This window comes from Coffea arabica, chromosome 8e (assembly GCF_036785885.1).
Source record: "Coffea arabica cultivar ET-39 chromosome 8e, Coffea Arabica ET-39 HiFi, whole genome shotgun sequence".
NCBI lineage: Eukaryota > Viridiplantae > Streptophyta > Magnoliopsida > Gentianales > Rubiaceae > Coffea > Coffea arabica.
The window spans coordinates 25,804,411-25,815,563 of NC_092324.1; the positions used below are offsets into that span (position 1 = coordinate 25,804,411).

The 11,153-nt window shown below is 40.6% G+C and overlaps 1 protein-coding gene across 1 annotated transcript; it reads left to right on the plus strand.

Annotated features, from left to right (window-relative positions):
* Positions 1-505: 505 nt before the first annotated feature.
* LOC140012698 (uncharacterized) lies at positions 506-4,997 on the plus strand. Its single transcript, XM_072060982.1, has 4 exons — positions 506-1,900; positions 2,411-2,720; positions 3,423-4,933; positions 4,980-4,997. The coding sequence occupies exons 1-4, from the start codon at positions 506-508 to the stop codon at positions 4,995-4,997; spliced, it is 3,234 nt and encodes a 1,077-aa protein (XP_071917083.1).
* Positions 4,998-11,153: the final 6,156 nt, after the last annotated feature.

Sequence of the window (11,153 nt, forward strand, 5' to 3'; positions counted from 1 at the left end):
TAGGAAACAATTCTGTTTTGGTATAGCTGATTTTGAGGAAGGTTAAGGGGTACAAATCTGGAATTTTGGGAACCAATCCTGTTTCCATTTTTTTTTTTTTTAGCCGACCTTAAGGAACTTTCCAAAAAGTACAACACCTAATTTGTTTCCAGAAAAATCAATTAGGAAAATTAAGGAAACACTTGGGAAACTCCATCATTGTATTTTCCTCGTTTCATTCCTTATCAAAGTCATTCCTCATTTCATTCCTCATTTCAGTCCGTTTCTACTTTTGTTCTTGTTCCTTTGATACAATTGGGAGCTATTTTGATTAAAGTGTGATTGAACTTCCTTGAGAAAATTTCTGATTTCTTCAAAGGAAACAAACAAGTGGTTTGAGAAGTGAATTGGTGAGATCATTAGAGTGACATAAACACTTGAGTGAAAACACGAGAGGAGTGAAACACTTCAGGGAGCAAGTGAGGCATTTTCTACTAACAATTTGTCAAGTTTTGCAGGTTTCACCATGTCTCAGGAACATGAAATTACCATTGCTCAGTTATCACTTAAAATGGATAATATGTGGAAGGAAATGCAGAGGAGATTTGACCAAAGGTTGGAAACAATCCATGAGCAAATTGATCAACTAAGTTCGTCTAGGGCTTCTTCTAGGAAATCTAGGGGAAAATCCACCCTGGGGGAATCTAGTGACTCCAATGCTGATTCGGAACATGAGGCATACGAGCAAAGAAGACCAAAGCGAAACCCAAGAGCAAACGGTGATGCCATCAAGGGGATTAAGATGCAGATTCCTCCTTTCCAAGGCAAATCTGATCCGGATACGTACCTTGAATGGGAGAGTCGAGTGGAGCTAGTATTCGGTTGTAATGACTACACCGATGCACAAAAGTTGAGACTTGCCGTAGTAGAATTCACCGACTATGCCATAGTTTGGTGGGAACAAGTGGTTACAAGCAGGAGAAGGTGTGGAGACCCACCTATAACCACTTGGACTGAGCTCAAGAGACTGATGAAGAAGCGATTTGTACCAAGTCACTACCATAGAGACTTGTACCAAAAACTTCAAACCTTGACACAAGGTCAACGCTCAGTTGAGGACTACTACAAGGACATGGAAATCTCCATGTTAAGAGCTGATATTCAAGAAGATAGAGAGGCTACAATGGCAAGATTTCTCAATGGTCTGAGGGTTGAAATAGCCGATCAACTGGAGCTTCAATACTATGTGGAGATTGAAGATATGGTGGAGAAGGCTATCAAGATTGAGCAAAGGCTCAAGAGGAGGGGTACAACCAGAAATTATAACTCTCATCCTCAACCATTTACTCGACCATTCCAGCCTAGAAGGGAAGAGAGAGGTTCGAATACTTGGACCACTCCAAAGCCGAAGCAAGATCAAGGGTCAAGCTCGCGGCCACCTTTTACTAAAACCGACTCCAAGGTTGTTTCAAAACCAACAATTGAAACTTCAAAACCTAGGAATCGTGACACCAAATGTTGGAGGTGTCAAGGAGTTGGGCATATTGCAAGTCAATGTCCAAACCCAAGGACCATGCTTGTCCTACCAAATGGAGACATTGTCACTGATGATGAAGAGGAGGATTACAAGGACATGCCTCCCTTGGTTGAAGAGGAAGATGAGATAGAGGAAGTTCCAACTCAAGACAAAGTTGGATTGGTAGCAAGAAGGGCCCTAGCTACGCAAGCTAGTAAGGATGAGCTTCAACGTGACAACATCTTTTACACTAGGTGCCATGTGACCAACAAGGTATGCAGCTTGGTGATTGACCCCGGAAGTTGCACTAATGTTGCTAGTGCATTGATGGTGGAGAAACTAAGCTTGCCAACTAGTGAGCACCCCCGTCCCTACAAGCTTCAGTGGTTAAACAACAGTGGAGAGGTACGTGTTCTTAAACAAGTTCTGGTTACTTTTCGCATTGGTAGGTATGCAGATGATGTTATGTGTGATGTAGTACCAATGCAAGCTGCACATATACTCTTAGGGCGTCCTTGGCAATTTGACAAAAGAGTCACTTTTGATGGTTTCTTGAACAAGTACTCTTTCATGCATAATTGTAAAAAGATTACACTTGCACCTCTTACACCTCAACAAGTGCATGAGGATCAAGTTAGTCTCCAAAAAGAGTATGACTTACATACTACCGCCAAGAAGGACAACACCAAAGCCAAGAAATTGGCATTGGCCGACCCTTCTTCAAGCAAATTGGATCCCTCTCATTCGGCCTTTGAGCCCACACGGGAGAGAAAATCCAGCATGCTTGCCAAGGTAAAAGATGTGAGAAAGGCCTTGCACTCTAACCAGGTTTTATTTATTTTATTTTGTAAGGGGTCTTTATTCACTAATGCTCCTGATGCTTCTTTGCCTAGTAGTATTACTAACCTTTTACAGGAGTATCAAGACGTCTTTCCTGAGGATATACCTACTGGTTTGCCTCCATTAAGGGGAATTGAACATCAAATTGATTTCATTCCTGGATCTTCCCTTCCAAACAAGGCACCATATAGAACCAATCCTGAGGAAACCAAGGAGCAACAACGACAAGTGGAGGAATTGCTTAGTAAGGGTTGGATTCAAGAGAGTCTAAGCCCTTGTGCTGTACCAGTTCTACTTGTTCCAAAGAAAGATGGAGGATGGAGAATGTGCACTGATTGTAGGGCAATTAATGCCATCACGGTAAAGTACCGCCATCCCATACCTCGTTTGGATGACATGCTTGATGAATTACATGGGGCTATCATTTTTACTAAGATTGATTTGAAAAGTGGTTACCATCAAATTCGCATGAAAGAAGGAGATGAATGGAAAACTGCATTTAAAACAAAACATGGACTTTTTGAGTGGTTGGTCATGCCTTTTGGGCTAACCAATGCACCAAGTACTTTTATGAGACTCATGAATCATGTTTTACGATCTTTCATTGGTAAATTTGTGGTTGTTTACTTTGATGACATTTTGATCTATAGTAAGACTCTAGATGAGCATGTTGTGCATTTGCAAATGGTCCTCGATGCACTTCGCAAGGCAAGCCTCTACGCTAACCTTAAGAAGTGTACATTTTGCACAAACCAATTGGTTTTTCTAGGCTATGTTGTTAGTGAGCAGGGAATTCATGTTGATCAAGAAAAGGTGAAGGCTATTAATGAATGGCCAACCCCTACCAATGTAAGTGAGGTGAGAAGTTTTCATGGCTTGGCAAGCTTCTATAGGCGTTTTGTCAAGGATTTTAGCACAATTGCTGCACCACTTACATCAATTATCAAGAAAGATGTGCAATTTCATTGGGGAGAGGAACAAGCTAAGTCTTTCCAATTACTTAAACACAAGCTCACACATGCACCTGTTCTTAGTTTACCTAATTTTGACAAAGCTTTTGAAGTAGAGTGTGATGCTTCTGGTATAGGTATTGGAGCTGTTCTACTCCAAGAGGGTCGCCCGGTTGCCTACTTTAGCGAAAAATTGAATGGAGCTGCTCTCAACTACTCCACCTATGATAAGGAGCTAATGGCCTTGGTACGGGCTCTCCAAACATGGCAACATTACCTACGCCCTCGTGAGTTTGTCTTGCACACCGACCATGAGTCGCTCAAGCATATCAAATCCCAAGACAAGTTGAGTAAGCGACATGCACGATGGATTACATTCATTGACAGTTTTACCTTTGTGATCAAATACAAGGCAGGTAAGACGAATGTAGTGGCTGATGCACTCTCGAGAAGGCATACCCTTATCATTACATTAGATGCTAAGTTGCTTGGGTTTGAATTCCTTAAAGAATTTTATGCAACTGACTCGGATTTTGGTGAGATTTTTAACTCTTTGCCACGACACTCTCGTGAGCATTATTTCATCTTTCAGGGGTTCTTATACTACAAAGACAAGCTTTGCATTCCCAGGAGCTCCATGCGCACGCTTCTAGTCAGGGAAGCTCATGGAGGTGGTTTAATGGGGCATTTTGGCATTGCCAAGACCTTGATGATTCTCCAAGAGCATTTCTTCTGGCCCCGCATGAGGAGTGACGTGGAAAGGCACATTGAAAGGTGTGTGACTTGTCACCAGGCAAAATCAAAGGTACACCCTTATGGTCTCTATACACCTTTGCCTATTCCACATGCACCATGGGTTGATCTGTCGATGGATTTTGTGCTTGGTCTACCTAGGACTAGAAAAGGACATGATTCAATCTATGTGGTAGTTGACCGTTTCTCCAAAATGGCTCATTTTATTCCTTGTCTCAAAACAGATGACGCTAAGCATGTTGCAGATTTATTCTTTCGTGAGATAGTTAGATTACATGGCATGCCTCGCACTATTGTGTCTGATAGGGACGCCAAATTCCTTAGCTATTTTTGGAAAACTTTGTGGTGTAAACTAGGTACTAAATTACTATTTTCTACTTCTAGCCACCCACAAACTGATGGTCAAACCGAAGTGGTTAATAGGACTTTATCCACCCTATTGCGTGCCATTATTAAAAAGAACATTAAATCTTGGGAAGACTGCTTACCACATGTGGAATTTGCTTACAATCGCACTGTTCATTCTGCTACACATTATTCGCCGTTTGAAATTGTGTATGGCTTTAACCCTCTCACACCTTTGGATTTAACTCCTTTACCTGTTCATGAGAGAGTTAACTTGGATGGTAAGAATAAAGCTGCATATGTACGTGAGCTACACACTAAGGTGCGAGCCAACATCGAGAAGCGTACACTTCAGTACATCCAAAGTGCCAATAAGGGGCGCCGCCAGATGGTCTTTGAGCCTGGCGATTGGGTATGGATACACATGCGCAAAGAGAGGTTCCCAGTCAAAAGGCGTAGTAAGCTACTTCCACGGGGAGATGGTCCATTCCAAGTCCTGGAGCGTATAAATGACAATGCTTACAAACTTGAACTTCCAGGTGAGTATGGGGTACATGCTACTTTTAATGTATCTGACTTGAGTCCTTTTCATGCAGACGATGAGTTTGATTTGAGGACAAATCGCCTTCAAGAGGAGGGGACTAATGCGGAGGGGCTCAAGGCTGCTCAAACTTCTAGTGCTCAAGTCATGCAAATACCCAGTGGTCCAATTACAAGAGCGCGTGCTAGGAGAATTCAAGAATCACTTCAAGCTCTTGTTTGCACGATTCAAGAACGAGTTGGTGATGACTTGAGGTCCATTGAAGGGTTACATAATGGAGAAGCTACTCTATACACTTTCCTTCAAACGGAAGACCCAAGTGAAGACTAGTCCACAAAGTTCTAGCTTGCTAAGTGCTAGATTGCTAATTAGGGTTTTCGTTACCATTATTAGTTTTTGTTAGCATTAATAATTTCGGTCAATTTCCACTTCACTTTGGCCGAATTTTAGAATGTTATTTTAGCCAATTAGTTGTTAGATATTTTACCCTTAATGAAGGGCGAGGTCGTCCATTGGACCTTCTAGGGTTTGAGTCATGTAAGGCTATATATAGCCTAGGTTTTCATTCATTAGGGACAGAATTCAGATTTTATAAAATATATGTGAGTTATTTCACTCTCTCTTGCCTCAAGAGAATTTCCTTTGAATACTTGAGAATTAATCTCAAGTTGTTCATCGAACTTATCAATCAAGTAGTCTCCTTGATTGTGGCGTTCTGCTATCTATACTTTTGGTTCACTAAATTTGCTAGTCGTGGGTTAAGGAATCTCCTTAGTTCGTGGCTCGTGATTCTAGAAGGGTCAAAGTTCCGCCAATCATCCCAACTTGGTGTTCGTCTAGATCCGTCTCACATCAGAATTGGCCTTAGGTTAAAGAATAAAATTTGTAGAGAATGGTATTTTACAGGTGCCTACAAAATTTCAGCTCAATCAGAGCAACGTAGGTCGTGAAAAGTCCAAAATACCCTTACTGTTTTATGTTTTTCCCCAGCAGTCCGTGTGATCAGTTTGTCCAGTGTATCACGTTTTTTACCTAGGATTCGTACTGATTTAGCTTTTTTCCAAAACATGAAAGTTGTAGTATTCTGACTTATCTTTCAAATGCCTCTAAGAACACCAGAATTGGACTTTTGTAGCCTGAGATATGTCCATTACAGTGTAATGCGGTTAAACAGCCGACAAAGTGGATTTTGGTTCTGTAATTTGAGGATTTGACTAAGTTACATTAGAAACTGGACTAAGTGACCTTCATGAACATTGTAGCCCTGAGTCTTAGCTTCGAAACGGCATAGGTTATGCCTCAATCCGATAAGCGTAGCCTCGGATATGTTATTTCCGCATCCATACGTCAAATCTGTCTTTTGCTAAATTGAATTTCTGCACTTGCTATTATTGTGAATCTTGTTCTTATGATATTGTGAGCCTATGGAACGGCTCTTGACATGAATTGCTGATATATGTGATGTTGGGTTTTGGTTGAGGAAAAATAATGAAGCCTAAATGGCTAGAAAATTAGGTAAACACAAAGGGCATGCTGCCCGAATTTTTACTCGAGAACTAGAAAACTATATTTGCAACTTGAGTGAAGGTTAAGTGATTATCACTTGAACTAGTGAGAACCTTTGCTACTTTGTTATCGATGGTTATACGTTAAAAACCTAAACGAACTTGTACTCTAGAGGAAAAGATATAATGGCCAATGTAAACTTGTCTTTCCTTGTACTTTCAACTCAAGTATTGTTTCCAAGTATATATGCTACAAAAAAACCTTATGATTTGAAAAGCGAGCAAGTGTTTCACGAATGCCTTTCAAATGAATTTCAATTGGTTGATTCTTATGAACGGAACGTTTAAGTTTCAAATCTTACTCGTGTTTCAAAGTTCTCAAATTGGATTTCTATCGCAGATCTGGACTCCAGACCTGGAGTATAATTGAACGTGACTACTTGAAGCACTATAGTTTGAGTGAGTGATCCCTCGACTGTTCCCAAAGTTACTTTTGAACTAATTCTTGCATTTATTACTCCATTGCATATCATTTGGGGTTCGGGTGTGTGCCATGACATAATTTGGCTCCAATGAGTTCCTGGAAAGTCTTGTGCTTAGAACCAATGTCTCCACTACTGTTTACATATTCTTTGGAGAACGATGGCTCCTTACTTCTGTTTCATGGTTACCTGATCTAAACGAGCGTTGGATATTTAAGTACAAGAACTTAACTGGCTCACATGAGCAATAAATGAACATTTGATTACTGCATCATGACATCATATCATTGCTTTATTGTGAAATATACTTGGCTGCTGCTTTTACTAGTCACTCACTGAGCTTCTAGCTCACCCCCTATTATCTTCTTCTCCCCTCAGGGATCGAAGTAAAGGAAGAACTTGTTTTTGGATCTTTGGGTGGCTGGATGGCGTACATCTTGTATAGTTTAGTTTTGGTTTTGATTTATGTACCTTTGAGCCTGTATAAATATTTGAAATTGAATCGGATGTATATCTACATTCTACGCTTAGAACTAGTTTCCGCTTCGCTTATGATATATATTTTTGAAGAATTGGATGTATCATTTGAGTTGTACCTTGTAATTTACTTGAGGAATGTAGTAAGTGAGTGAGTCCCGGCGAGAGCTGGGCAGGCGATCCGCTAAACCCTTTGGTTCGCCTTAGGGGGAGGTGGGGTCGTTACAAATGGTATCAGAGCTTAGGCTTCAGATCTTTGTAGTGTATCCTAGGCTTAAAGTTTAGGATGCCGGACTGTGGGATTGGTTTGTACGTTCAGTGCTCTTTTGGAGCGTCAGTTGTGAATCTTGAAAATGGTACACGTAAGATATGACTTGATGAGCTTCGTTTAAGACCATATGGTCTGAGTCGTGAAGTTTCTTAGTTTGAATTCTTGTACTTGTGTACCCGATATTTTTCCTGAGGAAATGCTCGTGAATTTTAGACGGAATATGGTTTAACGTACGATGATGTGAATAGAAATTATGCTTGTGTACCCGATGATGTGAATAGAAGTTTCTTATTATTGGACTTGTCCAATAAGTGTTGGCTTGGGTTTTGATACATTATGGTGGTGGCTGGATTGTTGAGAAAATTTTTGATTTTGCAACTTTCATCTAGTCTTCTTGTTTGATTAAGGATGGCACCACCCGATTTGTAAGTGTTGGGATTTGAACTACTTGAACTGCCTGAGACTGACTTTGAACTGTCGGAAATTGACTAGGCTGAGTACACTTGAGACTTGAACATTGTTTAGGCAAGTGTGCTTTTACGTACACTTAGTGGTCGTGATTTGACTGAATATATGGTATTTCATTTACGCATGAGCAAGTAGTTTGGTTTGTATACGACCTGTAAGTAGACTTGAATTTGAATCGGCTAGTGTACCTTACATACACTGGATAGACCTGACCTAACTGAAAATAGAGTATCTCTTTTACTCTTGAGCAAGTATCTTGATTTATATATGATCTGTATGTGGATTTGAGTTTGATGACTGCTTGAGAGTGTGAATTACTGGGCATAAGCTAGGCGAGTGAGTTTCTACTCGTACCCATGTTCCTGGAACCTGAAATAATTGACCCTGCTTTTGAACCGATATATTTGAACCCTGCTTTTGACTCTGTTTCTGAACATTTTCGTACTTGTTTGGTTGTAGACCGGCTACTACTCCTCTGTAGCGGTTGAACTGAACCTCTCTGATGAGGTATTGCCTGTTGTGTTACCAAGCACCGCCATTCTCTTGGCGAGGCATACCTGTTGTGTTTCCAAACACCATCAGGGATGAAACTTTGACTTGAAACTCTCTGGTGAAGTTTAGCCGTTGTGCTAACTTGTTGTGTTTCCAAGCACCATCAGGGATGAAACTTTGACTTGAAACTCTCTGGTGAAGTTTAGCTGTTGTGCTAACTTGTTGTGTTTCCAAGCACCACCAGGGCCAATTTCTTGAGCTAAGATCCTCTGGTGAAGTTTAGCCATTGTGCTAGCTTGTTGTGTTATAAAGCACCACCAAGGATGAAATTTTGAACTGAGGTTCTTTGGCGAGGTATAGCCGTTGTGCTAACCTGTTGTGTTGTCCAGCACCGCCATGGACAAAATCTTGCATCTGAGGCTCTGGTGAAGTATAGCTGAGTGCTAGCTTGTTGTGTTATAAAGCACCACCAAGGGTAATTTCTGACCTGAGATATCGTTATGTCCTGAATTATTTTTCCAAATACCAGGGACTTTAAGTCCGATTTCGAGCCCTTTTTGTATAAAGATCCAGTTACTCGTCTGACTATCTATTGGATCAAGAATATTTGATAAGTTGGATTGGAGTACTTGTAGTACTTGATTGTAATGAGTGATTCTTAGTATGTGATTGACCTTTGAGATATTTGATCTGATTAGTATTTGATTATGATAAGCGAGATTGAAATGATTCTTAATACGTGATCGACTTTCGAGAACTATTTTGATCTGATTAGTACAAGTTGGAATGTCGAGGACGACATTCTTTTAAGGAGGGGAGTTGTAACGCCCCGACGCAGAAGAAAAGGGAAAAATTTCTGGTGAATAGTGTTTTGTGGAGAATCCGGCTAGAAGCCGTGCAAATTCCTTATATTTTTCTTAAAATTCCCTTTTCTTTGACAAATACCACTTTATAATGGCCCTACTACTCAATCACCCCACAATAAGTGCCAATGAACCTAGAAAATTGGGTTTCACACTTCGGTTTCAAGATTTGAGCAAATTAGGGTTTTCGCGATTTTTTCGCCGGATGAATTTTCGGTACGGAGCAAGGATTAAGTTTGGGGATTAAAAGTGACTTTTAAGTGAGAAATAATATGTGACTAGTAGCAATGATAGGGTTAGTGAATGGGAAGTAAAAACCCTAGTACGTGTGTTTTAAGAAAAACGGCGCGAACCGGCGGGTCCCGCGCACTACCGATTGAACGCACCACTTGACCACCATTTTTCTTACCAAACAAGTTTATTGACTTGTGAGCAAAATATCTTCTTAAATTGCAGCAGCTTTGACCAAAATTTGTGGCTCAAAAGCAAGGAAGGAAAGAGAAAATTTTTGTGGTTAAGGTTAAGCCAAGTGTTGGCCAAACTTGTGGTTAGAATTAATTCTTACCTTTCTACCTTCTTATAAGACAAACTTAGCTTAATCTCCTTCATTATTTTCTGCATCTTGGCCGAGTAAGAAGAGAGAAAAAAGGGAGAGCAAGAGTTCACCATTTTCTTCTTGATTTGCTTCAACCCAAGTAACAAATCCAATTCTAAACCGATTAATGTACTAAGTGTGAGTTGGGAAGCTTGAGGAATCAAGAAATATCAAAGGGGGTGAAGGATCACTCTATCAAGCCTTGCTTTTGAGGTACCAACTGATATAGGCAACCCTAGGGGAAGACCCTCCTAGAACCTCCCAACCTTGTAATTATCAGAGTTGGATCTTTTCTCCCAACAGAAATTGAACTCGATTGTTCTCATGAACTCAAGACCTCTGACACACAAAGGTAATCAGCAACCTTAAGCAACTAAGGATGGATGAAGCGACACCACGATTAGGGAACAAGCTAATCGATAAAGTTTGAATTGAATCCTAAGCCATGAACTCAAGAATTCAAGAGTAAGTTCGATTAAGAACTTGAAGGAAAATTCCTCACGATTTCTGGTTGTAATAATCTGTTCTTTACTCTTACAAGAGGTGCCCTTTTATAGGCTAAAACTAGGGCAAAATCCGGCCCACATAAACCTGGAAGAGATTCGGTCCGCATAAAAGAGCTTAAAGAGCTAGCTCTTTAAGGCTTTCCGATAAGGCCCGATAAGTAATAAAATACTCAACGCCTAACAACTACTAAACTAGACAGTCTTAAAACAACTACCAACTAAGCTAACAAGTATGAGGTCACTCCTTTACTTCAAATGTACAAGTGAACAAAGTAACTTCATGGTCCATCAAATCTTCAAACCTAGCTTGTTCCTTGCTTGTATGGTGAATGATCAAGGCTCGTAAAGCTTCTTTCACCTTCTTGGTTCTTGACCTTGTCATCGGACCGCCAATGTGGACCAAAGGATTCTTGCCCCAAGGTTGAAGTTATTGCATTCCCGTATCCGCATCATTCCCTCTTTCCTCGAAAAGATTCGTCCTCGAATCTTCAAAGTCTCCTCTTGAAAGTGAGTTGTCCACAAATCGATGCTGCGCTTAAAGGACAGCAATGTTGGAAGTAGACGAATGAC

What these genes read in the sequence shown, in the direction of transcription:
- LOC140012698 (XM_072060982.1), top strand. Translation starts at nt 506, where the DNA reads ATGTCTCAGGAACATGAAATTACCATTGCTCAGTTATCACTTAAAATG. An exon ending in GGTTAAACAACAGTGGAGAG is followed by an intron (nt 1,901 to 2,410) that starts GTACGTGTTCTT and finishes AACCTTTTACAG; the next exon opens with GAGTATCAAGACGTCTTTCC. An exon ending in GTACCGCCATCCCATACCTC is followed by an intron (nt 2,721 to 3,422) that starts GTTTGGATGACA and finishes CTTCTGGTATAG; the next exon opens with GTATTGGAGCTGTTCTACTC.